Here is a 25325-nt window from a genome sequence, read left to right on the forward strand (position 1 = left end):
GGATGATCAATCGCGTACATCGGCGAGATAACGATAAAGTAAGATGACGTGCACCCACGTGCTCGCCCCGGGGTCAATGACGTTACCTCTTAGTTTCGCGGAAAATCTTTCCGGTCTGGCGCACAGGCAGGAATATTCATACCCCGAGAGCTATCGTAAACCTCTTCTTTTTACCGCAGCCACGGACGGCCGTTCGATTATGCATGCGGCGATCAACCGCGTTAAGTTCCTCTTTCCTCCCTTTTTCTCCGCCACGTGCGGCCGACAACGTGGCGGTGACCGTCGTTCTCACCTGCGATTGGTCGGCGCACGGGGGCTCGGCGGAGGCACGCTCGTTTAAAAATAAATTCAAGCCCGACTGCGTGCGTGATTCCGCTCGTCGTCGCTTCAATCCGGCCAGTGCACTCCGAAATGAAAGGCCGGTCCTGTGCATACGCCGCCGCTTCCTCGCCGCGCAGTTCGCACGAATTGATGACGCGCGACGGACACGTGCGAGCGTAGCGATTCGCGAGTAAATACGCGCCGCCCCTCTCCGCTTCTCCGTCTATTACGCGCAAAAATGGTCGTACATAACCTCTGAGTTAGTTCGCTACCTCCTCCTCGGCGTGTTTTGCGTCGAACCATTGCTGCGCGCACCTCCTCGGGGAAGGTGGTCGCGCGACCCGGGATTGGCCGTCGAACTTCTTGGACCTCTGGCGAGGAACGTCCTCCACGATGAAGCGCGACGACTAGGATGCGCCGTAAGTGCTTTTTTCGCCGCGATCATCGCGGTGCTCGCTCGCGATGCCGGATTGCGAGCGTTCGCTCGCGACGAGAGCTATCAGCGCGGTTATCAGTTCGCTCTTCTAACCTGCGTCGGGATAATCTGTTGCATAAAAATGTGTCTCCGTGCGCGCTGACGTTTCGGGAATGAAATCTGTCCGACACGTCAGTTGCGTAATAACAGCGATAATCGGTGAGAAAAATATGTCTGCTTTTTTCATCGCTTTTTTGTCATAACCACACACATTCCAGCAGATCGATCGCTGCTACTACTAATCGAGGGATGTCACTCGGGCAGACGTAGGTGAAATGTCTCGCGATTTGCCAGCGAGAGTGGCGGGGGCCTACTATGCCCACGGCCTGTTCCTCTCGTCTCATCCCATCACCGCGATCTCGATCGCGATTTCGGTTGTTCTGCTATGTAGGTAAGTCTCCCTCCTGTAGTACGCTAGTTTAGTCAGAGCGAACTTTCACTGCTGAAAATCTATGTCACAGGTGAGTATGCGACTGAAAACACCATGTTGTTGCAGTTATCCCCTCGTCAACCTACCCATGCCGGGTAATGCCCCAAAGACGGTGATAAACAATACTGTCGTACCAGTTAACGATACGGAAACTTCGGTATTGTACGTCCAGCAAGTACTGCTCAGGGTCGGAGTGGTACCATGGGCCGAGGATCTTACGCTGATGGATGCCTTCAGAGGGCCTCTCTATGAGGTGTTCAACCTCTTAGAGATCATACAGAATTATCAACACCCGGACACGTAAGTACAGCGCTTTCCTCATCATGCTTTGGTTTGCCAATTTAGAGGCAGGTATTTATAATCGTATCTTATATTTAAGATTGTCTCAAGCGCTGTATAGATCATTTCATTGGCTACGATGCATCTGACAGTCTTGAATATAAGACCTGGCTACTCGGCATGCTAGCAATACGATTGAAGGACGCGAGATGAGCTATTGCTGATTTTTAGATTGAGAACATTGGGCCAGGTGTGCCTGCACATCGAAGCAGTGAAGAAGAGAAATGGGAAGAAGCCGGAGATTCTACCGGAATACAACTGTCTTGTGCTGTCACCTGCAAATCTGTGGCAGCAAAGTATAGAGTTGTTCTCTCAAGATACAAATCTTATCAATACAATATTTTCTTATCAGGTAATTTATCATTCATTCACTTCATATACTTGTTGACAATTATTTTTTTCTTATCTATTCAGACTTTTGTCACTTGTGGTCAAAATCAGGTCAAAATCATCCAAAATTAATCACTTTTTTCCCCCGAGTTGCTGTTAAATTTGTCAAATATGGCCATTCCATGAGACATCTCGAACTAATTTCGCTTCCCGTGGTAAGTTATTTTTCTCTATACAGAGCTTAGACCTTCTCGCTCATTAGTTCAGACAGAAAATCGCTAATTCTTCACAACTATTACGAATTTTGCAAACTAGTACATGACTTTTCTGCTCAGTTTGCACACTACGAGATTAGTTTGGGACATCTTGCATATATATATATATTTTTTTTTTGCCGCCTCTCTTAATAAAACCGCTCTTTTTCGTTGTTATGAATTTTGAAACTGTGAAAAGAACTGCCATATGATGCGATAAAGTTTGGTCTACAATTTGTTTCTCGCTCTTTCTTCCGTAAGAATTTCCACTTACTCACGAAAGGGGTGGAGGAATACAAAAAGCACATTGTGTAGACCAAGCTTAACGACACTTATTGTATGTAAGGAGGTGGACACTTCACTTTTTTTGCTCCATTTACACGCACCGTTGCAGAATTTTCAGAAGGGTAAGATAAGTCTCGCGGAGGTGATGTTCGGCATGAATCTGAAGGAAACCGGCGCGAAGAGATATCCCATTCGGATTCGCCAGCGAATTCTCCAGTACGCTGTAACGATATATCTAAAGGAGTATGATCACGAGTGAGTGTTTCTAATGCGCGTATTTCGGTCGATACGTGTCCATGCCAATGTCCATTTCCAGATTTATCAAGGGGCTACAGCATCGACTGAAGAGCTACTACAAACTCCATCAGAACGTCGATAACGTCACGCACGATGAGGTGCTGAACGTCTTCTATCCCGGGGAGTTCAACTACAGCGAGTTCTTCCCGTTGGCGATGGCGTTGCTCGCGATATTTTTCTACATGTACTACTCAGTGCGGAAGATAGAAATGGTCAAGTCGAAAATCGGCATCGCGTTCAGTGCCAGCATGACGGTGATGGGCTCCGTGTCCATGACCATGGGTGTGTGCTTCTTCTTCGGTCTGACTTTCAGCATGAGCTTCAAAGAAGTGTTTCCGTACTTGGTGATACTCGGTCTCGAGAACGTCGTGGTGTTCACGACGAAGGTGATCAGCGCGCCCGCCCACTTCGACGTGAAGATACACTTCGCGCAGGGTCTGGCGAAAGAGGGCTGGGGCATCACGAAGATGCTGCTGATACAGGTGACGATCATGACCATCGGACTGTTCACCTTCGTGCCGGTCATACAGAAATTCTGCATATCCGCCTTGGTCGGACTGATGAGCGACATCTTCTTGCAATTGGTATTCTACTCCACGGTCTTGGCGATTGACATTCGACGGAGCGAGTTGTCCAGCGAGAACCCGGCCAAGTTTCACCTGTCGTACATACCGCGCCGGCAACAGTTCACCACCACCATCACCAGTAGGAAGCCTCACATATTCCGCTCCAAGTCTCACCCCAAGTTGAACGGCTTGTACACCGGCCCGACGAACGTAATCGCCCCTAACACGCAAAACACCCACGCAACGAGCAAGATCCCGAAGCGGCTGAAACTGGTGAATTTCTGGGCGCGCACGCGTTTCTTCCAACGTATGTTCATGATGTTGATGGTCGTGTGGATCAGCGAGATCTTCTACGAATCCGGCATCGTCGAGGACTTGATGCATCTGAGCGATACGGTGAAGCAAGAAAGCGACATAGGGGTGGGATACACGATAGACAGGCCTCAGTCGTTGAGCAATTACGTCGAATTGAACACTGTCATCTCCGTGCCGCCCGCGACGATCGACCGCTTGAACGAGCAGGTGAATCTTCGCTTCGATCTCGCCTCTATGTTTTCCAAATGAAACACGTATGATTTCAGGACTTGACTAATAACGCCACCGAAGAACTGAACAAACTGAAACCCGTCAACTTTCCACCGTGGAATCGCTTGTCGCCGTATCATTGGTCTTCGATCCTCGCGATGTACAACGTCTCGATCGCCGGCGGACGAGTGACGATACTCCCGACGATCAAACTGTCGCACGCGATGAACCCGCAGTTCGTGAAGCAGATCAGCAACCCGAGTGACGTTCAACACTTCCAGTGGCAGAGTCTCGCCACAGCCGCGCTTGACCCTCTGGACTTCTCCGGTGGGTACAACAGCAGAGAGTCGTTTCCTCATTGCGAATGTTCCATACAGTTTCCAAATTATCTTTACTTTTATTTCATTCTTATTTTTAGATATGGAGCTGCCGTCCAGATCGGAGACGCGTATATTTAATACGGACGCCCCTTTCGTACCGTCGAGCCCGATGGAGATATTTTTGGCCGCTCTGCTGTGCTTTATTAGCGTCATCGTCGTCGCCTACACGATGGTCGTGCTTTACCGTTGCGTCTGCTCCCGAAATTACGCCGAATGGCGCACCAGCTGGCACAAGCAGGACAAAACGCAGGACTCCGTCACTCAGCTGGTGCTGGAAGCGATGCCCTTGGTTCTGGAAGGGCATACGCAGGAGGTGGAGTGCATAGCGACCGACGGTAACACCGTAGCCAGCGCGTGTCTAGCGGGTCACATCAAAGTGTGGGACTCGACGTCGGGCGAGCAACTGGCGCACATCGACAGGCGGCAATTCTTCAGCAGCCCTCGGAAGATCCCGAGCCGCACCCCGCCAGACGCGGACGAGCTGATGTCGGACTACGAGAGCGGCTCCCCGCCTTCCAGGGGGGAGATGGAAGCGGCGAATTCGATGGTAGGCTTTTACTCGCCGGCGGTGTATCAGCGTAAGTTGTCACCCGCTTACAACGTGCAGCCGGTTAACAACAACCATCACCATCACCACCAGCAGCAGCAGCAGCAGCTCCACCACCACCACCACTACCATCACAAGAGACGATCCGTCGGCAACACTTCGGATTACGAGTATCAGATCAACGAAGTCAACAAGCAGAGCTGGCTGCGCCGAAGCTTAGACAGCACCTACGATATCCCCGACCTGAAGTCGACGGTCAACATCAGGTTTTCGTCGGTGAAGTTCACGCCCGCCCAGCAGAATTACGATCAAGGCTTCGACTTTGGGGAACGGTACAGAGGCCTATTGGAGAGGCACAACAGGTCGCTCGAAGAAATGCAGATGTCCCGCACCAGGGAACAGCCGAGCATGCCTCAAGCCAGACTCAACAGGAACGGCCTGGTCGACAGCGCGTCCTCCTCCATAAGCACCGAGCAAACGACGCAAGTGTCGCACGCCACATCCGTGATTTGGTGTATGGACTATCAGGAAAACCTCATTGTGGCGGGCTGCGCTAATGGCAGCCTCGAGTTCTGGGAGGGCACGACTGGTAGATTCAAGGTGAGAGACGAATAGAGCTGCGCCCAGAGAAAGAAATAGGAGCTACAATTCTCCTGGCTGGCATTTTTCGTTACGTAACAAGCAGAGTCAATGGATTGCTCGTTAATTCAGTCAGTCATTCGGGGAAGGATTTCCTGCTGAATTTTAAATTAATATTACTGGGATTCAAAGGATCATTTATTTGTGTCGCCGTTTGTCCGAAAGTTCCATCCGTATCGTATTAATGATACGACGTTATTAATATTTATAATTATATTAATATTTAATGACACTAAAACGGTTGACTTCTCTTGGCCTTATAGCTAGAGATAGCTGAATATCTGAATAAATTTAGCACCAACCTTACAATTGTTCCTTGCAGCGCTTTCAAGCTATCACCATATTGGTTGTGAGAAACGACACGCAGTAAATTTCTTGCAACGTATAGATTTTTATTTTTCTTGAGAAATATAGTTTCGTAATCCTGAATGCGCAAAATCATTTCTACGAAATAACGATACTTTTTTCTCAGGCGACCGTAACAGCTGAGAAATTATTGTGCGATTCCACGTGACGTCTTAGCTTGCCGCATATTTTACAGATCTTAGGATTACGAAACTATATTTCTCAAGAAAAACTAAAATCTATATGTCGCAAGAAATTTATTGCATGTCATTTCTTGCCTCTGACGTTGTACATTCAACATGGCTATCGGAGATAGACGAATCTTAATTCGAACAGCTAATAAATATAAGCAACAATGATATTATAACTGTTTTTATTTTATCTCCGATGGTTAATTCTTTCTCATGAAACATGAGCGAACGGATAAAGAACGAATAATGCGAACTTTCATTGTTGTGATTTAGAAAATGTCTACGCCATAACGGAAAGAACGATTTGCTCGTAAGATTGTTTATCAGGTTCAAAGTTCGTGCGCTTTTAAGCGCGAATATACACATTTGCTGTTTGCTCGTTACTCGTTCCAACCGGTGTGGTACGAACGCACCGTCTGAGAAATCTCAAGTACTCAACAATTCCTTCGCTCCTTGATTTAGTGTATCTTCGACGACGGATCGGAACTGGGGATTACTGCTGTCAAGCTGGTCGGCAGCAGAGTAGTGGCAGCCAAACTGAACGGCGCTGTCGACTTTCTGCAGCTTGAGAGTTATAGCGAAGGCCAGCAGATCGATTGGGGTTTCACGTCTTACAGGAGAAGTAAATCACAATATCTTAGGGATTGTCCCTGCGTTACGTAACATTTCTGTTGATCGTTGCGAATCGCAAGGATGCTTCATTTTCTCGTCGAGATCCGTTCAGAACAGGGTTGGATAATAACTAGTTAATCTAACTAGTAAAGCTAACTTTTTTAACTGATTAGTTAAAAAAATTAATAAATCTTAACTTGATCAATTTTAAATGAATTTATTATTTTTTAATTTAAACTAGTTACTTAAAATGCATTAACTTTTCTTTATATAAGTTAAGATAATTCATCAATATTAAAGTCATTACTGCAAAGTGCTTGCGTTAGTAGATAGTAACGTTGGTAGATTTTTTTCGTCTTTTTGAACGCTCTTTTTTTCTATTGAGTCCCTATATGGTCGATATTTTCTTGTAATAAACTATCTCTTCATTACTTCGCATGAATTTAATCTACAATGAAAAGGTTAATTAAAACGCCCATATAGGTTTTGCATGATTTCTTTTTAACTTTAATATTGAAGTAATTAATTTATATAAAGCACTTTATCTTAACTTTTAATTAAATTAGTTTTTGTTTAAGTAACTTTTAATTTACTTGAAAAATTAACTTACCCAATTTTATATACAGTAAAACTGCAACCGTGATCTAACGCCGGAGTATTGGCGAATGATTGTAGTCTCTATTGATTTCTCTCCATTTAATTAACGCATCATTTCAGCTCATGTGCGAACGGGCAGCGCCGGTTCGCCCATGGACCTAAATAGTATGCAGACGGAGGAAGATCTGCGCTGCATGAAAATTTGCATGCAGAGAGCGCATCAGCAAGTGATCACCGTTCTGGACTGCGACCACGAACACGTTATAACGGGTAGCCAGGATCACACCTTGAAAGTACATAGGTAAGTGCTCACTCCTCCCTTTTTTCTGAGAATCCCTCGTTTCACCCGTATTATATTTCTCCCCTTATCTAGTTTAGAGGATCAGCGGCTTAAGTACACTTTCCACGGGCATTCGGGCCCAATATCGTGCCTATTCATCGACAGAATAAATTCCTCGACATTCGGCAGTGGATCTCAGAACGGAGTGTTGTGCGTTTGGGATCTCAATGGGACAGGTGACGCCTCCATTAATCCGAAAACTTATATACATCATCATTGTCGAATCTTGTGATATCTATTTGTTTTTTTCTCTCAGGTACATGCGTGTATAGTATTCAAGCCCATGATGGTGCTATAGCTGCTGTCACATGTTCCGTGTCGTATGTGATAAGTATCGGAACGGACGAGAGATTGTGCGTCTGGGAACGTTTTCAGGGCCACTTGCTGCACACTCTGCCGGCACACAGAGCGGCTTACAGCTTGCAACTGGTAATGCTGACTCATCATCTTCTTATAACTAGCAATCAGGTAAATAATCGATATTCCCAGCACTGGGCTTTCTTTTAGCGCGACAAATAAATCGCGAAAAATTGAACGCGCTACGGCGAAACGGGTTTTTCAGGGATCACTAGTGGTCTGGGACGTGAGGACGGGCGAGCCCGTGCGGGAAGTGAGATTGGGTCATAAAGACAGTTGCATTTTCGTGAAGCAGATGCTGGCGCTGAGGGACAGCGTCGTTTGCGACTTCGGTCGGCAGTTGAGAATAGTCAGATTTCCACTGGTCTCCGATAAGATGGACTAAGTTCTTCGAATGCACATGTACATAGTCGTTTCTCTTTGTCTAATATTATCAGTCGAGAGAGAGAGAGAGGGGGGCGTTTTCCTTTTTTTTTCTCTTTTTTAGTCTACGCCTTAGAAATGTAGATTTTTATACGACTATATTTCACATTCTTCGAAGAGTGATGCATATTTTCGACGTAAGCTCGTGTCTCCGACCATGTTACGGCCATTTTAGAACTTACGACTTCGTGAAACCGATACATGGGAATACATTTTTTTTACCCGACGCGACATACTGCAATCACGGTTTTCGACTTTTATTAACAAATCGTCAACGTCAACAGCACGAACTGAGAGGATTCAACAGGTTTGCAGTTGTAAATATGTCCCTCATAATTTTGCCTTTTTTACACTGATGAAACCATAAGAAGAAAAAGAAAATGACCTAAAATTTCGAGCACACTGAGCACACTGGAACAATTGTGTAATTTCTCTTCGTTTATTACGTTAACACATTTAGTGGCTGTGCTTTATCTTGGAATGTCTAGCTTCTTTTTTTTGTTAGATAATGTAAAGACGCTCTTTTATTTAAGCACCCTTTTTTTTATGACAAGTAACATGATAACGTACAATGCATTTGTTAAAACGGTGCTTTCTAACGTGTAGGGCAATCTAACTTTTGCACGAATAAACGAAATCTGAGATTTCTTATGACAAATATTCGGCAATGATACGACTTATTACATTAAATTGTATCTACATCAGATAGTTATAAGTTTTTGCGCGACGAAATTGGCCCTAAAGTTTTGTATCTAGTAAATGGGCGTTGTTGATTACGAGATTATAGAAGTTCGTGCAATAGTCATAGAAACTATAGTCATAGAAATTATAATCACAGAGGTCATAGAAAATCTGTTTCTCACTGCTGTGCTGAAATCATTAGATCTTTTGACGCATAGTTCGTTTATTGAAACATTGTTTTTTTGATGTGCTTTCATCCGTGAGTAAACGTTATTTCTTAAATGAAATGAGAAATGACCGACGTGATACACGTTAGATTTTGAAAGTGCCTTTATCGTATCCGTCACTTCCATTTTCATAGCGAAAAAACGGGTGGTGTAATAAATGTGAGCGATCAATGACAAAAAGAGGTCGAAAGAACTTTGTTCCTCACTGTACGGTATATATTTAAGTAAATCTAATTTGAAAGAAAGATTAGTCTTTTTTTATTTAATATTTAGAATCTATGTGTCTCGCTTATATTTATATACGACGTAGCGATTATCTTTTAATACGAAGTATTTGTTACTACTATTATATTTAATTCAGCAAGTTTTAATATGTCGGAATCATTCGAAATTTGGAAGAAATCTTATTTAAATACATATGCAGGGTCAGTCACTTAACTTTAGAAACTTAAATATATAAAAAGTAAAACAAAATAGGAAGAAATATTCCGGACAGAAATTGTGGGATAAGTTGGTGACTTTAACTTTGTTGTATGGTCAATTTCAAGGTTAATTTCATTTTTTTTTAATATAGTTTCTTTAACACAATTAAATTTCTCTGCTTATTTTGCGTATGAAAGTACCGGATCAACGAAAAATAAATACTTTTCGAGATATTCAAGGTGATGTTATCGAAAAGTGAATATTTTATTAAACATTTCATACCTTATTCAGAAAAATATCAGAATAAAAAGTAAAATATCTCAGAATATTTTGCTTTATATTTATATATTTAGGCTTCTAAAATTAAGTGACTCGTTTTATATATCCCATGTTGTAATATTCGGCGCTGTAATATTACAATTAATTTATTCAGGGCTGAGATTAATTATACGTTACATTCATATAAAATTATGTATATAACTTATATACTTGATATAAAAGTTATATATATATATATATATATATCTAACACCTTTTCTAGCGATTGATTTCCGCTCGACTGGATATCTCTATTCATGGTTATCGTATCATTTCAAACGCGACACATTTAATTTAGCTTGTTAGAAGAAAGGACTCCTTAGAAGAGGAGAAAATCGTTGCAAGTGACGTGCTTTAATTTTATACGCGAACTGTTTTATATACGATAGTAATGTGTAACTGGTTTGAAAATCAGCGTGAACGTGATATGCTTCTTTTGCTTAACGTAACACGACAACTGCACACGAGTGGAGATTCGAAGTTAGCTAGTCCAGTCGGCCCTTCGAAAGAGCGCGTACACTACGTGTTTGGGATGCGTTTGCTATACTCTGTCGTCGACTGCGAAGGAGTCTTCTGCTTGCTTAGCGCGCATAGGAGGTAACTCGAGAGGACGCGATGCTCTCATAGTCGAACGTCGCAGATAGTGAAATTTAACCCGGGAGTCCGTCGGCGTGTCGGGCAATAACGAGGATTACGCGTTGATCGCGACCACGTATCGCTTGATTTTCTTTCTCCTGTCGTCTTACCAAAAATTATTATCGTCGACGAGATCATTCGCGAACCTTTCGCGATGAACTGCGAATTACCCGTCACGCCACTGCTCGCGGATTAATCGTGTTTTAGACTGAATGTACTATATATATATATACATACATATATATATATGTATACATACAACAGTTTTTATTGATAAATATTTTATTTTCGGATGTTCTATGCGAGAGATGTTCTAGCGCGGATTTACGACCGTGATCATCGAGCCATCGGGAGATAGCAAAGCGTATAGACACATATATATTTTTCCTAAGCAACTTTCTACGTCGCGAGACACCGTGTAATTCGATTGTATCAGTAGAAAATAAACGAAGAGAGAACGAGGTTTTTTTCTAGAATAGAGTCGCTCCCCTAACTGTCACGCTGACAGATTAGTTAGATGAGACAGAAATCCGTGTGATCTTTCTATTTATGTAATTAATTTAACGCAGGTACGTGCCGATCAGCAAAATGTATCGTTCTCAATAAATTGTCATGTTTTAATACACCTCCGACTCCGTTATTTCTCGACGATCGACTCGCCGTCGGCGATCTTGAAATTATGCGTCATCGTCGTACCGTTCGGAGACCGTTATTGCATGCCGCGAAAAGCAATCGAGCGGTCGCCGTATTACGAAGAATCGCGCGATCAATGTAAGAAGCCCTCTTTAATTTCTCCTCCCCGATAATTGCATCCTCTGTGATAGTTTTCAAGGAAAAAACTGCCTTTTCCCCGTTTTCCCGCGGATATTTTCTCTACCGAAAGTAGAACAATTCATTCGGTGGCTCCAATGTTTCCTTTTGCAACGGTATATTACCACATTATACATACAATAATACACCAATGTGTTTAATATATACGTACAAGAAATATGTAAATATGTGTGCCCCACTTTTTTATTGTGCTATAAAATCTTTCCAGCACAGGTATTAAAATCGCGATCATTAATTGAAATGAATCGGATTAAAATAATACTATTTTTAGCTTCATTATGTTACAAAAGAACGATATTCTTTCAAGAAACCTGTCTGTACGTTATACACACACTACGTGTTATTCCGCACGCAAATAACTCCTAATACTTTATTTACACAAGTATCCTTACTAAGAAAAATTGTATACGAAAAACCGCAAATAAATGTTGCCTGCGTTCGTATAATAACCGCTATGTATGATAATGTTTAAGTTGTTGTTGGAAATTTTTCGCCCGAACTTAGCAACGATAACACGTTCGCTTACGTTGCAAGCACGCGCAAAAATTGCGCATAAAAATCGTGCAAGGATAAGACTGAGAAAATATTGCATTTCACGAGAGATATCGCATGAATTTAACTCTTTGCATTCTGAATTACCTTTCCCTTCTAGCCGGTCTGCCTTTGGGCGATAATTACGGTAAAATGATGTCGCGAGAAGAGGGGAAAAGAGAGGTCGCGCGCGTACGATTCGCCCGCAACCTCCGGTCAGCACCGGTGAAGGTGTCGTAGGAGGGAGTCAAAATCGAAAGTGCAGCTGGCTCGCGGCTTTCGCGCCATGCATCGTTTAGTCCATCGCGGTGTTCCGATCTAATATATCAGCGACCTACCTGTCAATCTCTGACGACGCTTTCTCTGCGAGCGTGGTTTCACTTTACGTCGGATTTTTCACGGACACTCGCCTCCTTTCGCCGACGATCAGCGGCCGGTCACGAGCGGGCAATATAAACGCATGTTATATATGGAAAAAAAAGTAAGGGGAGGCAAGAAATAAAAAGGAAAGAGAGACGAAGCTCTCGAGGATACGAGCTGACGAACGAACGAAAAGGAAAGGGCGATATCCGGCGGAGGGTTCCCTCGGGTTAGCTCGCGAGAGAGAGGGAGAAAGTATGCAGTCGATACATTGTATAAAATCTGGCCGAGTGAAAGCGTTTTAAAAAAGAAGAATCAGCATGATCGACGAACTTTGTCTTTTACGAGGAAGATCTCTTATTCGGGATTCTCTCTCGTAGTAATCATCTTATTTGCGCTCCTCGTGGCTCGTCGAGCGTAATTTCGGAAAGCCGTCGTGCCAACGGAACAAGAATTCACTTCCGGCGAACCGGAAGAAGAAGGAAGTCATCCAAAGACGCTTGTGTCGATATAATCGATTCGATGATCTCTACCGGCCATAAAGCTACCTTCCGAGAACAATAAGGAAAATCGGCGCGAGTGTAGTAACCATGTGATTAGTATACTTTAAGTTAACGAGAAATACGCATTTCTTTATCCAATTTCTTGATTTGATAAACTACCAGAAGCGTTTCCCAGCAATATGCAGCGCGGAACGTGAAAGCGACGTGAAGAACTGGAAGAATCGAGTTTCGTTGCTTCAGCCCTAGGAAAATGTCAACCTCCGAGTGCGCGGAGAATGGAAAGAGGTTCGTTATACTATCCCGATAGATTCGCCAGGAATTCCGAACGAAACAAATATAAAAACAGATAATGTTCGATTTATACTAAAAATGTGCGAATCGTTTAAATCAAGTGACTCGATTCGTTTTCGAATCTAAAAAATTCAAATTCAAATAGTTCGATCATTGGCGGTCCGAATCGGTCACCTCTTTCGAATGTTTCAATAGGTCAGTGAAATAAAACAACTAATTCCTCAAAGTTATCTTTTAGTGTAACACGAAATTATACGTATAAAAGCGTTGTAGACATCTCAACACGCTACTAATACATTATACAAGAAATTAAAAATAATAAATTCCATAATTTTTTCGACATATTTACCAGCTTGTAAAATATGATTACATATATACGTATGTATCTATCAGCTTATAAGCGCATTCCTATCTGATAAACCGTTATAAATTTCCTAGCACTACTGGCGTAGCATTTTCCTTGTGGTTGATTTTCTCAAAACTATGCAGTCATTAATATTTTTGTCTATTTAAAAAAAGGTCTTATCAAAAGTACTTTATCATATTCAGATGTAAATAATGCTAACTTTAATTATTTCAGCTTCGATGTAGTCAATCTTTCTCTAATTTTGTATGTATGTATTTCGGTTAATATGCTGCTATAATCTGAACAGAATCTTAAGAAAATTAACTAACTTTAATACCCGAAAACATCTTTTCTTTCGAGACACACATACGGTAAAAAATTTTGTTGAAATTTAACACATTTCACATGTGCCAAAGAATCCACTCAAATGTTTGTGTTAATTCATAATTCAAGACAAATATGTTGAAAAGTAACACAAATATTATGTCAAAAACTAACACAAAATTAATACGTTAACTGAATCGACATTGAAGTATAAAATATGTTATTTTCACACTTATAGACGTTGAATATCGACTCAATCAAAAATATATTGAGATGACACAATATGTTAAATTAACACACGTGTTAAAAGTGTAATATACAAATTTTAACAAGGACCGATTTTAAAACAACTACAAGATGTTTTTTTTTTACTATGCACGCTCTGTTCTTTATTATCCAAAATTAAAACAATTTTATTAAATGAATATTTGCGAATAAACGAAGATTTGGAGAGCATTTGAAAACAATACATTGACACGGATGATACTCTGCAAGACTGACCGACGGAAGAACGTCGAAGAGCGTAAATGGTGCAAACAATTCATCACCTCGACTTAATCTCACTATAACACTAATCGTATTTTGATCGCATAGTGGGGGTCGGTCTTAGATCCAAGAATTCTCATTATCCTCGCGAGATCTTCGTCGCCCTTCTCGTCATGAATATTTACCGACGTCCGATTAATTAATCTCTCATCGCGTTAAATCGCTAAATCGTTAAATCGCTCGCGCAACTTCCTGTTCAGCAACGTAACGCGCGAATAATCACGTCAGCCTTGATGCGAAGGATCCGCGAAACTGTGAGCTCAAAACTCAAGGCACGCCGCATCTAATTGGTTCCTAAGAGGATCTCCTTGGTTAAGGGGAGAGGAAAATGTATTATTGACACAGTTTCGCAAGTTTCCGCGAGATCAATTTGCATGGTTGCGCAGCGAATTACAGACAAGTTTCTCAGTTAGACTCCGTGTTGTTGATTGCAATGCGGCAATCAAACACTAATGATGCGTGGAACGGCTTTCACTCTTTGTGTAGCCTTTTTATGACGCGTAACTATGTGTATACCTGCGTCGATTCGAATAGACAATTTGTAACTCGCAACTATTATTATACCCCTGTGACGTAATGCTAAACCCGACGACTGCCGTTCACTGGCATCTGTTGTTCAATTTTATTGACGGTAATTTCATCTACGTCGAGTAAATATAACACAACTCAGTTTCATTTACTCAATGATACACAGACAAAAAGTTTCTTTAGATTTAGTACAATTGTTTGCTCGACTTGGGTTTGTTTAATTTACAAACAACATGATTTAATATCATTTTGTTGGAATGAAAATACTGTTGTTTCACTAACCATGTGAACCATGTTGTTGTGTATATTTTGTTTCTAATAAAAAAAATTTATTTCATTATATATATTGTTCCACTGAAGCAAAAAGGAGTTTCTTCTAACATAATATCACTTCTTTTAAACAATTTATTACTTGTCCTACTGTAATTTTTGGAAAATATAAAAGAAACATTTGAAGTAAATATATTTATTGTTGTGTGTGTATATTATTGAGGAAGCAATCTTGTTTGTTGTATCAAATATTTATTCGTTTGCTCTATTCTAATAGACAAAAATTTGTCTCAATTAAAGAAACGTTATTAAATCTGTCTTAAATGTTATTAAATCTGTCTTAAATGTTATAAAATCCAAAGAAATCTTTTTCTCTGCATAGGAAGATGTACACAAAAAAAAGAACGTTGCACAGAGTGAAGCAATAACTATTACCGCGTGGAATATCTTGGAAAAATAAAAAGATCTTATTAACGACTAGATGTGAAGATGAAAAAAGTTCACATACAGCAGGTATTCGAGGTGATGATTGTTGTATAATTTTTGTTAAATTTTTTCGCTACTCTCTTATTTCGAAGGTATTCGAAAGATGGTAATAATTCAGCCTGTACAAAAGTATAGGGGGCATTTCATAAATTATAAAATGTGGAATTAATAAGTAAAATAACCGACTTCGGAGAATCTCGCGAACTCGTGTAAACTCCGATGACATTCGAATGACACAACTGTCATGCGTTCACGTCAGTTGTGTACCTCTGTGTCATCGGAAGATGTTTCATGATTTTCTCTGATTCCACACCGGTCTCCGGGCAAACATTTCGAATGTCCATTTACCGTTTGATTATGTCATACAAGGAGATCATATGAACCGCGAATGAGTTTACCCGACAGTTACCGATAAAACCGGGTATTACGGTAATCGCAGGAAGAGAGATATTATAGTATTCCCACTACTTCATCCTCACTAATAGCTCTATCTTTATTGTTGCCGTGACATCCGAATCATTCTGACGAAACATTTCACAACGGCGACTTACGTAATTAATTCCACATCAGATAGCGACAACTAAGACATTTTAATTATTTACCTAGCGCGTTGCCGACAGACTCGACGTATTGCTTTCAATGCGTGCGATGAATTTCATCGTATGAACCGAAAACGTGTTGTGAATAATTAAACAAATATCGCAAATTTTTGTTGCAATTTATCCCGTATGTTTAAGATAAAAGTACTAACAACTAGATACAACTTTTGACATTTCAGTCTTTTAACTAAGAATAATCAAAGTTTTAATATAAAATGAAAGCAACTTGAAGTTTCATTTACACTATTGCCCGCATAAATTTCTATTTTTTGTAATATTTATAATTTTTATCATAATTTGTTATTATTTTCCATTTTTTTGTAATATTTTTTTGTTATAAAATAAATAATTATTTTATTTGTTAGAATTTAACGGATGCAAGAGTGAATTTGCTGAATTTATTGATACTAGCAGTGAGAAATAATAACAAATTACTCGCAAAGTTAATTAAGTAAGACAATTTTCTAATCAAGACGAAGAAATAAATGTAATATATTTGAGCCCACGATGAATGAATTTCCCGTTGTTAACAAATAAACGAATAGATGCACACTTCAATCTCGAGATACCTTCTCTCGCCTAAATCGAAATTACCACATTAAAATCACAGGTGCATATTGATATAATCTACCTGCTGCATTGGAACAAAACTAATTAATGCAATCCGAATTGCGCTATTAAGTGAACCGAAATAAACGGTAAACGACGTCCATATCTATCTGCCTGCTGGCGAATAGAGGTCACTGACCGTCAATCTCGTCGCATTAATGCAGCCTTCGTGCAATGGCTAATTAACTATACACTTTGCATCAATCAAAACTCCTTGCGAGATGCGGCGTTATTATTTTTCATCTCCTTTGCCCGCTCAGCTGGCGACGAGAAATCTCATTAATAAACGATTCGGACAGCACATGTAGGATGAATTGTATATATTCGACGATTACATACGACGATTATATTTAATTTCATATATGATCCTTTTTTCCCCCCGGGATATCAAATCGGCATCTAGTATTGTTAAAACCAAACTACTGTTTACACTAAAAATCGATACTAAAAATAGTACCTCGCCAGCAGTTATTTCCTTCTTGGATGGAAGGTTGTTGCCGAAGTGACATAACTCAATACCGGTATCATCGAGTCACGGAAATGCGTGATGCGTTTAGAAACTGGAAAAGCGCACGTTTTCACGTAGATTCGGTCCAACTGTTGTCACTTGCTTGATAACCTAAATACTTAAAAATTATTTACTGCCTTGACGATAAGCACGAGTACAATACAATATATTTCGCATTCAATTTCGACGAACACACGGAGAAAAAATAGTCTTAAATCAATAGAGAATAGATATTCTCATATATAAACAAGAACATTATAATCTTCTTAGGAGATTTTTAGTCTTTAATTGAATTCAAGTAATACTTGCACCAATATAAATTCCATCAAGTCAAGGCTAAAAGTCTCCTAAGAAGATTATGATATTCTTGCTTATATATAAAAATATCTATTCTTGACTCAAGACTAATTTTTTCCGTATACTATCGCAAAACAACAAAGAATTGCAAGCGGAGGAGAAAACAGCGCGAAATAAAATATTTTCCGCGCGCATAAGCGCGATGTCGCTTGACTAGGAATAAATTTCGCGCTCAGTATGAGATTCGTCATCGTTCGTCGTTTTCGCGGCAAAGTGCGAAACCGCGAAGTAATTAGGGAAAACGCTTGGTTGTCATGTTCCGCGATTTAGTCACCGGACGATGTGTCGAATGATCAGTGGTTTGATGTCGTTTCTGTCGATCTCCCGGCAATTCATTCGGGCAATTAAATACCGTGGGGCAATTAATTAGTACCGGCTGCACGAAGGATGTGTGCTTTAAAGTCACATCGGAGTGTTTGATCGAACGCCCGCTAAAAATCGATCATCTTTCGACGTACTTGACGTCCAATACTTTTGTACCGAATTCTTAGACTCGTTCTCGCAACTCGCTCGCTCGTTTGGTTTCTCGTGAGCCTCTAGATAATAAATAAATGTCATGCGCGACAGCTCATTTTTTATTTATCGCTTGAGGATATTCTGCTCGAAATATCGTTGTAAGAATGATATCGGATCAGTCAACATTTCTGCACTGAAAAAATCGTCCAAATAAATATTTGCTAAGAAGTATTATGTACTTAATCCAAATAAGCTACTCGAATATTTCCTTAGTAAATATTTTTATTTTATATTTACTTGAATAATTTCTTTTCAGTGTGGTATCGGTCAACATTTCTGAGCTCAATTTGAAGGCTTTATTGAATTCAACGCTGCTACTATAATTAACCGATTTCAGCCGCTTATTGTTTGAAAACATATGAAGATTTTGGTTTACCAATCGCCTAAGGAGTCCGAGCTTAAAAGCTTTTCGGCAAAAACCAAGCGCTCTTATTCAGATTATAACGTCGGAAATTAACAAATTACGAATGAATTTTCCCTGACAGTGGAACTTACCGAAGGACGTTATGTCTAATTATCTCAAGTGCAACCCGGAAAATCGCACGTTCCCCTTTTCGCGAAGAAGAGCAATAAACGCGTTTACTGTCGCGTGCGTGGAAAACGAGATTACGTTACGTCATTATTGGGCTCGTTTCATTCCGACCGAGAGAATTGGCCGATTGACAGGCTCCGAGTATCAAAAAGCAGTTCCCAGAGCGGTCTAAAATCGTTTCCGCCGATTCTGCGCGCGAAACGACGGAAGGAAACTACTTGGGCGCATAATTAAGGGAAGGATAATAACTCATCTTGCCGCATGACCCGCGCTAATCGCCGTATTGTTCGGCCAATGATTCGTACGCTACGACGATTTTACACCGGCGCAATTCGACACAAAAGCTTCGCTTATAAAACCGTTTGTTATGTAATTGCGCGCGCTCGCGAACGTTTACGCAACGTGACATACATCATCGTAAAAACCGGTCTGCCGGTGATTCTTTGATCGCGCGCGGACGAGATTACCGGTGAATTTTTGCCATATCTGGTCTTAGAAATGTATGCACCGTTACCTCTTTCGAAGAAAGCGCGAACTTTTAAGGACGCGCTGTTTGTGACGCGTCACTGTTAATCCAAGCGTGTTATTTTTACACGCATAAACCTCTTAAAATTACCCATTTGACTATTATTTATACGTTTTTTGCCGATTTAACTTGCGTCATTTAAAACGTCTAATTGTGTTAAATTAAATTACGCATTAAATTACGACCCGTTAACCAATCGTGTTAAATGACGTGATTTAAAACGGCGTGACGTGTAAGGAAAGCTTCAGCTAAAGGACTTGCAATGCATGCGTGTAAGCGTCGTTTTTCTGATTAACCCATTAAAACGTACGACTAGTAAGACTAGCGAGAAACTGGAAATAACACCGGAGAGTAAAAAAATATTTCTGACATAAAAGCACACTATTACGAAAATGAATTTTGCAAGAAATTATTATAAACAAATATTGACTGTAGAAGAAAACTGATTAAACCAATAGATTCTACGGGAAAAGAAACGCATATAACTTTTTCTCATATCGTTATTCGTTTATGCAAAAGAGAATATTTTCATATTAAAACTTTGCAAAATTGATTCTTATAATATGCTTTTTATGTCAGAAATGTTTTTCACAGTCCTATTTCCAATTATTATTTCTTTGCTCATTGGTCTAGCCAAGGACTTTGATGGGTTAATTACATATGCGTGCAGAGACACAGTAACAGCCTTAACACTTATATTATTAGAGTTATTGCAATTTTCAATGCACTTGTACAACGAAGGTATACTTGAAAATCGTAGCCACTAAGCGTTAAACCTATTATTACGTAAGAAAGCACTGAAGTATTTCGCAAATAAATTAGTTTGTCGTCCGTGAGATATCCACCTTGATAGTTGCCAATGGCCTATTTAAGATCGTTTATTCGGCTCATTGAGAATTCAATCCACTACACGCGTAAAGTTGTGCGTGTTAAGCATCCATAACTTTTCAAGGCTATTCTATTTTCAGAGAATATTACTTTTAGGAAGGCAAAGATAGAGAGAGAGTTAGAAGAATGTGAGAAGTAAGTAAATTCGTAAGAAGAATAATCTACTGCAATTGGTCAATTTTCGTACTGCTCACGTTGTTATGCGTGCCATTTCCATTCTCCTCTATCAAAGTTAAGATATATTACATATGTGTATTGGAGTAAAAGTATACAAGGAACGGCAAAAAACTGGAATAACTATCTTGAAATAATATCCCATCGAATATATAATTATATAATTCAATATATTCCTTGTTCACGAGATATTCTTCGTTATTTTTACCGCAAAAAACGGTTCACTTTCAAGCAATCTACAAAAGTTCTCGAGGAAATGTAGCACTATTGTACAACGTATATTTGGAAAGTTTCGAAAGTTATGCTGGCACAGATTTCACCTAAATAATCGAGTGTACATCCTTAGAGTACATCCTAGTATATCGTGAGATACTGTGAGTTTCTTCGCGAGTTAATGGGATAATTTACGCAGCTGTAATATTTCACTTTCAAAAAGAAGCGCGCAATAAAAATAAGATTGGGATAAAATATTAAAAAATGAAATTAATTAATTATTGTTTAACAGGCACACCACATTGGACATTTTTAGTTTATTTTACGTAAAATTACTCGTGTGAGAAATACTCATTTTAAGGAACATTATATAAAAATGTATACTTTTTATTAAATATGTCATTTCATTATAATTCGGTTATTAATGTTGCTGATCTGTATTTCAGGAATGATGATAAAATTTCGGTCGAGGATGTACGCGCCTCCAAATTTCGACAAGCGCTACCGCAATGTTGCGCGGTTAGCGCCAAAAATTTACTACTGCTCACGTTCGGTTCTACCTTGGGTTTTTCCACCATCCTCATTCCCTCCTTACAAAGGGAGGATACGGATATCAAAGTCACTATGGAAGAGCTGACATGGATAAGTAAGGATCGGCTTGTGTAAACGAAGAATAAACCGAAAATTTTTCTTGTGGAATTTTTTAAGTTTTCTTTCGGTTTCTCCGCAAAATTCACTCATTACGATCGAAATCCGCATCGACATTTTAACCGACCAACTAAGTCTTGTGCAATCAAGTCGAATCGATGTATCACGACTCGCGACAATTCATTAATTTGTTAATGGTTCATAGAAGAAGGAAGACATATCGCCAAAACACAACGAAACAGCATCTTTAAAAGTGCAATAATAATAAGCATAAACGCGAACTAGATCTGTCTATATTGGTAAAAATTTTCCATTCTTTTACTATTGCGTTTCTCATTAAACTAACATAAAATTTCATGACATTTATATCTTCAAAGTTTTTGTTTTAACAATGTATTCCATATATTCACATTTTGAATCGAAAAAACATTTCATTATTATATTGGTTTCATTTCTTTTTTTTCAGTCAACGATTAATATTATTGATTAACTAAAGCAAAAATATATCTTGCATAAAATTTATATATTAAATATATGTATATTTTAGCGTCACATATTGGTGTCCCTTTTATAGTTATATTGTCAGTATCTTTCAGTGGATAATATCTGAGAGGGTAAAAATCGGAGCTCACCATGGTTTCTTTTCACCCACTGGAATTTTCCGGCCAGCTCTGATTTATTTAAATCACATTTTACTTTCATAGAAATTTACGTTAAATTAATTTTATTCCTAAACTGCTTAAATATTATATAATACATATAATAAAATATACTCTTCCAGGTAGTCTGAACTTATTCCTCGTGCCAATCGGCTGTCTCGTGAGCGGGCCGCTTTCGCAGCATTACGGCAGGAAGCGCACGATGCTGCTGTCGAACATTCCGTTCGTGGTGGCCTGGCTGATGTTTCATTATGCCAGTAATTCAGCGATGTTGTTCACGGCGCTCGCGCTAACCGGACTGACCGGCGGTCTTCTGGAAGCACCGGTCTTGACCTACGTCGCCGAGGTGACACAGCCTCATTTGCGTGGCATGCTCTCCGCGACTTCCTCATTGTCCGTCATGCTGGGTGTCTTCACGCAAATGTTGAGCGGCACTTTGGCCCACTGGAGAATGGTGGCGTTGATCAATCTGGCTTACCCGATTCTTTGCTTCCTCTCTTTGTGCCTGGTACCCGAGAGTCCACATTGGCTCGCTGGTGAGTTTCCTTAAACGTACGATTTCATTGTCTATCCATTCGATAATCAGACAATTGCATTATTTAATTTCCATTTAATGTCATTTTTTATCCATTCAATCTTCTTCTTGAAATTGATTCAGGGAGATTATAAAGGTAACTTAAAAAATTGAAATTAAAATCAGGATGATAGTCTCACGTGTCAACATTAGTTGCGAATATTCCACTTCCCGAATTTTTCCACAAGCAGTTAAATAATATTTCAATGTACACAATGTAGTGCGAGTTTCATGAAATTCCTGTGAAATTCATTCAATCTTACAGCCTCCTTAATTCAACATTAAGTACACACGATGCGATTGTGTAATTAAATTTTCTCTCCTTATTACTTGTCTAAATTATCCAGCAAAATATGAAATTATTCCACACAGTCACCGAATCGTATCTCTGCCTTTCTTTCTCACACGGGATCGTATTCAAGAGTTTGTATATTTTCTGTTTCCTAACAACGTATGTCTCAAAGATATCCTTTAGACGTCAAAAGGCATCTTAGGATATCTTATCTGGGAAGGTAGGTGTCTAACATTTTGCTTCGCGTGTTCCCTTCTCTTTTCAGCTAAAGATCGTCTCTGGGAGTCAGAACAAGCTCTCTGCTGGCTACGAGGCTGGGTAGCTCCGAACCAGGTGAGAGACGAGTTCCAGGCGCTCTGCGAGGCGGTGCAGAAGCCGGCCGTCGGCCGAGGGGCAGAAGCCTTCCCCGAGGGCAAGGAGGAGGAAAAGGCCTGGCGGGCATACACCAAGCGAACGTTCTATCTGCCTTTTATCCTAGTCACCGCGGCCTTCTTCATCGCCGCCTTCGGCGGCATCGCAACCTTGCAGACTTTCGCCGTCGTGATATTCGCGAAGCTAAAGACGCCGATCGACAGCTACGCGGCCGCGGTGTTTTTGGGCGTCGCGCAATTGTTCGGCACTTTGATCTGCGTAGTGGCGATTCACTTGGCGGGGAGGCGTATATTGTCCTTCTTGTCGATCAGCGGCACCGGCCTGTGCTTCCTCCTGGCCGCTATTTACGGCTACCTGAGCGACGCGGAGTACTTGGACGGGACGAAGTACACTTGGATGCCGACCACCCTTATGATAGGCGCCGCTTTCGCGTCGCACATCGGTATCAGATTGTTGCCGTGGATCCTCATCGGCGAGGTGTTCCCCGTGAAGGTACGCCAGATTTCTTTCTTTCCCCTTTCATTTTCACCCTCTGTGTAATTTCCTCTTCTCACGAGTAATCGCATCGAATCAGTGATTGATCGATGAAATACTTTTCTACTTATACGATCGACATACATATTTTTAGACGCTCTTAGACTTCACCAGTCGCTTTTCATCGTCTTGAAGAGGTATCTTCTGTATTTTTCCGAGAATTATTATGAGCCGATGAAAAATCACTGTCGTCTGTAAGATGCTCGCAGACGATTAACGATGAATTTGACTACCAGGTACGCAGCGGCGCGACAGGAGCGGCCGGTTCGATCGGCTACATTTTCTCATCGATCGCGAACAAAACCTTCCTCTACATGGTGAACGGAATGTCGCTCTTCGGCACGTTCTTCTTCCACTTCCTGATCAATCTGGTCGGCGGCTGTTTGCTATTCGTGATATTACCCGAGACCGAAGGTAGAACTTTGAGGGAGATCGAGGAGCATTATGCCGGCGTGCAGAACCTGAAGGACCGGCCCAGAAAGGAAGAGCACGCCCTCAAGGAAAAGTGGGCAGCCTCGAATCCGGCGGTCGTCTACGACGAAAGTAGCGAGAGCAAACTGTAGATCGTCTCGAACACATTTTGCCCTAGGTGATAACGTGTTATCTCACTCGTCCCGTTAATACAAAGTTGCGTTTGAGTGCCTAAGTGATAACGTTATCTCACTCGTCCTGTTAATACAAACTTGCGTTTAAGTGGACGAGCTAAATTTTCAGTTTCCCCAAAGGGATATTAATAGCTTCGACGATGGTCGATCTTTTTATAGACACGGCTGCAATTAAATGTAATAACTGTGCAGTTTACTCTGTGCCGCTATAACAGGAACGATTCTGGGGGAGAATAATCACGCAAACAAATCGATTGCAGTCGACGTTAAAAAGGAAGAGAGAGAAAGAGGAGAGATGATAGAATATAAAAATTAATTGATTGATGAAAAATAGCGTAGAGCGGAGCACAATTAAAAACACGACTTTAATGATGCCCTGGTAAAACTTCCGCGAAGAAGCTGAAGAACGAATGTGCTATTCCGCGAGAAGCGAAATTGTGATTTATCATTTCGCGAAAAAAAAAGGAGCCGGGCTCTTAATATCGCGCCGTTATTTGCAAAACGCTCGAGAAACAAATGTTGCCTTATCGATCTCGTTCGCTACCGCTTATAGAAGCTTTCACGAGGTTTTTTCTTTCGCGATTCTGTTGCGCGATTAGGTATGTTTACGTTAGTTTTAATAAATACACGATTGCCCCAAGTGAAGCTTAACTCTAACTATACCGACGTGAACGTATATTTTGTTCTCGTGTGACGATTTAACAATCCTTAGTACTAAACGTACTAACTACAGGATGCTAAAACGGTTTCATCTTTGTATTTAGTATAAATATCGTTCACGATGGAATATTATACTTTCGCCCGACGAAAGTGAGAATTCTTGACAAATAGAGAGGCTGTATATAGTTGACTTTACATATTTTTGTAATCTATTTAATAAAGAGCCTATTATATAAATTAAGGAATTATTATTAATTATAATAAAACCGAGAAAAAGAATCGACGTCCAAAGATTCCAATGATCGGTCGAAAAGGCCGATTAATCTTTATCATGATGATTTAATAGCCGATAAATTATTATTAGTAATATTTAGAGGCACACTTCTTACAGACGAGAGGGAGGTAACGAAAACAAATAGTCCAGCTTGTTGTACTGTAGCTGCTCGGATTTTGAAATAGTATTTTGGAATAACAGCTGACTTGTTAAACCCGTGAGAAGACGCTC

At 40.6% G+C, this 25325-nt stretch overlaps 2 protein-coding genes across 4 annotated transcripts; both read left to right on the forward strand.

Moving 5' to 3' along the window:
* The first annotated feature begins 304 nt into the window (after positions 1-304).
* On the forward strand, positions 305-9406 carry LOC106744274 (sterol regulatory element-binding protein cleavage-activating protein). 3 transcript variants are annotated; one of them, XM_014618907.1, is made up of 13 exons: positions 305-740; positions 1015-1187; positions 1293-1526; positions 1737-1917; positions 2544-2689; positions 2751-3819; positions 3879-4149; positions 4241-5349; positions 6387-6546; positions 7254-7434; positions 7507-7649; positions 7730-7941; positions 8036-9406. In XM_014618907.1, exons 2-13 carry the CDS (start codon positions 1072-1074, stop codon positions 8213-8215), a joined length of 4002 nt encoding a protein of 1333 aa, XP_014474393.1. In that variant the 5' UTR covers positions 305-740; positions 1015-1071; the 3' UTR covers positions 8216-9406. The 3 variants fall into 3 exon arrangements, with proteins under 3 accessions (XP_014474393.1, XP_014474392.1, XP_014474394.1); XM_014618906.1 differs by having other exon boundaries at positions 306-740; positions 1018-1187; XM_014618908.1 differs by lacking the exon at positions 305-740 and adding an exon at positions 765-955 and having other exon boundaries at positions 1018-1187.
* Positions 9407-12219: 2813 nt separating this feature from the next.
* LOC106744179 (facilitated trehalose transporter Tret1-like) lies at positions 12220-25003 on the forward strand. Its single transcript, XM_014618675.1, has 5 exons — positions 12220-13048; positions 20923-21122; positions 21906-22319; positions 22915-23513; positions 23792-25003. Exons 1-5 carry the CDS (start codon positions 13014-13016, stop codon positions 24116-24118), a joined length of 1575 nt encoding a protein of 524 aa, XP_014474161.1. The 5' UTR covers positions 12220-13013; the 3' UTR covers positions 24119-25003.
* The last annotated feature ends 322 nt before the right edge of the window (positions 25004-25325 follow it).

This window comes from Dinoponera quadriceps, unplaced genomic scaffold (assembly GCF_001313825.1).
Source record: "Dinoponera quadriceps isolate SergipeBrazil2010 unplaced genomic scaffold, ASM131382v1 scaffold707, whole genome shotgun sequence".
NCBI classification, from domain to species: Eukaryota; Metazoa; Arthropoda; class Insecta; order Hymenoptera; family Formicidae; genus Dinoponera; species Dinoponera quadriceps.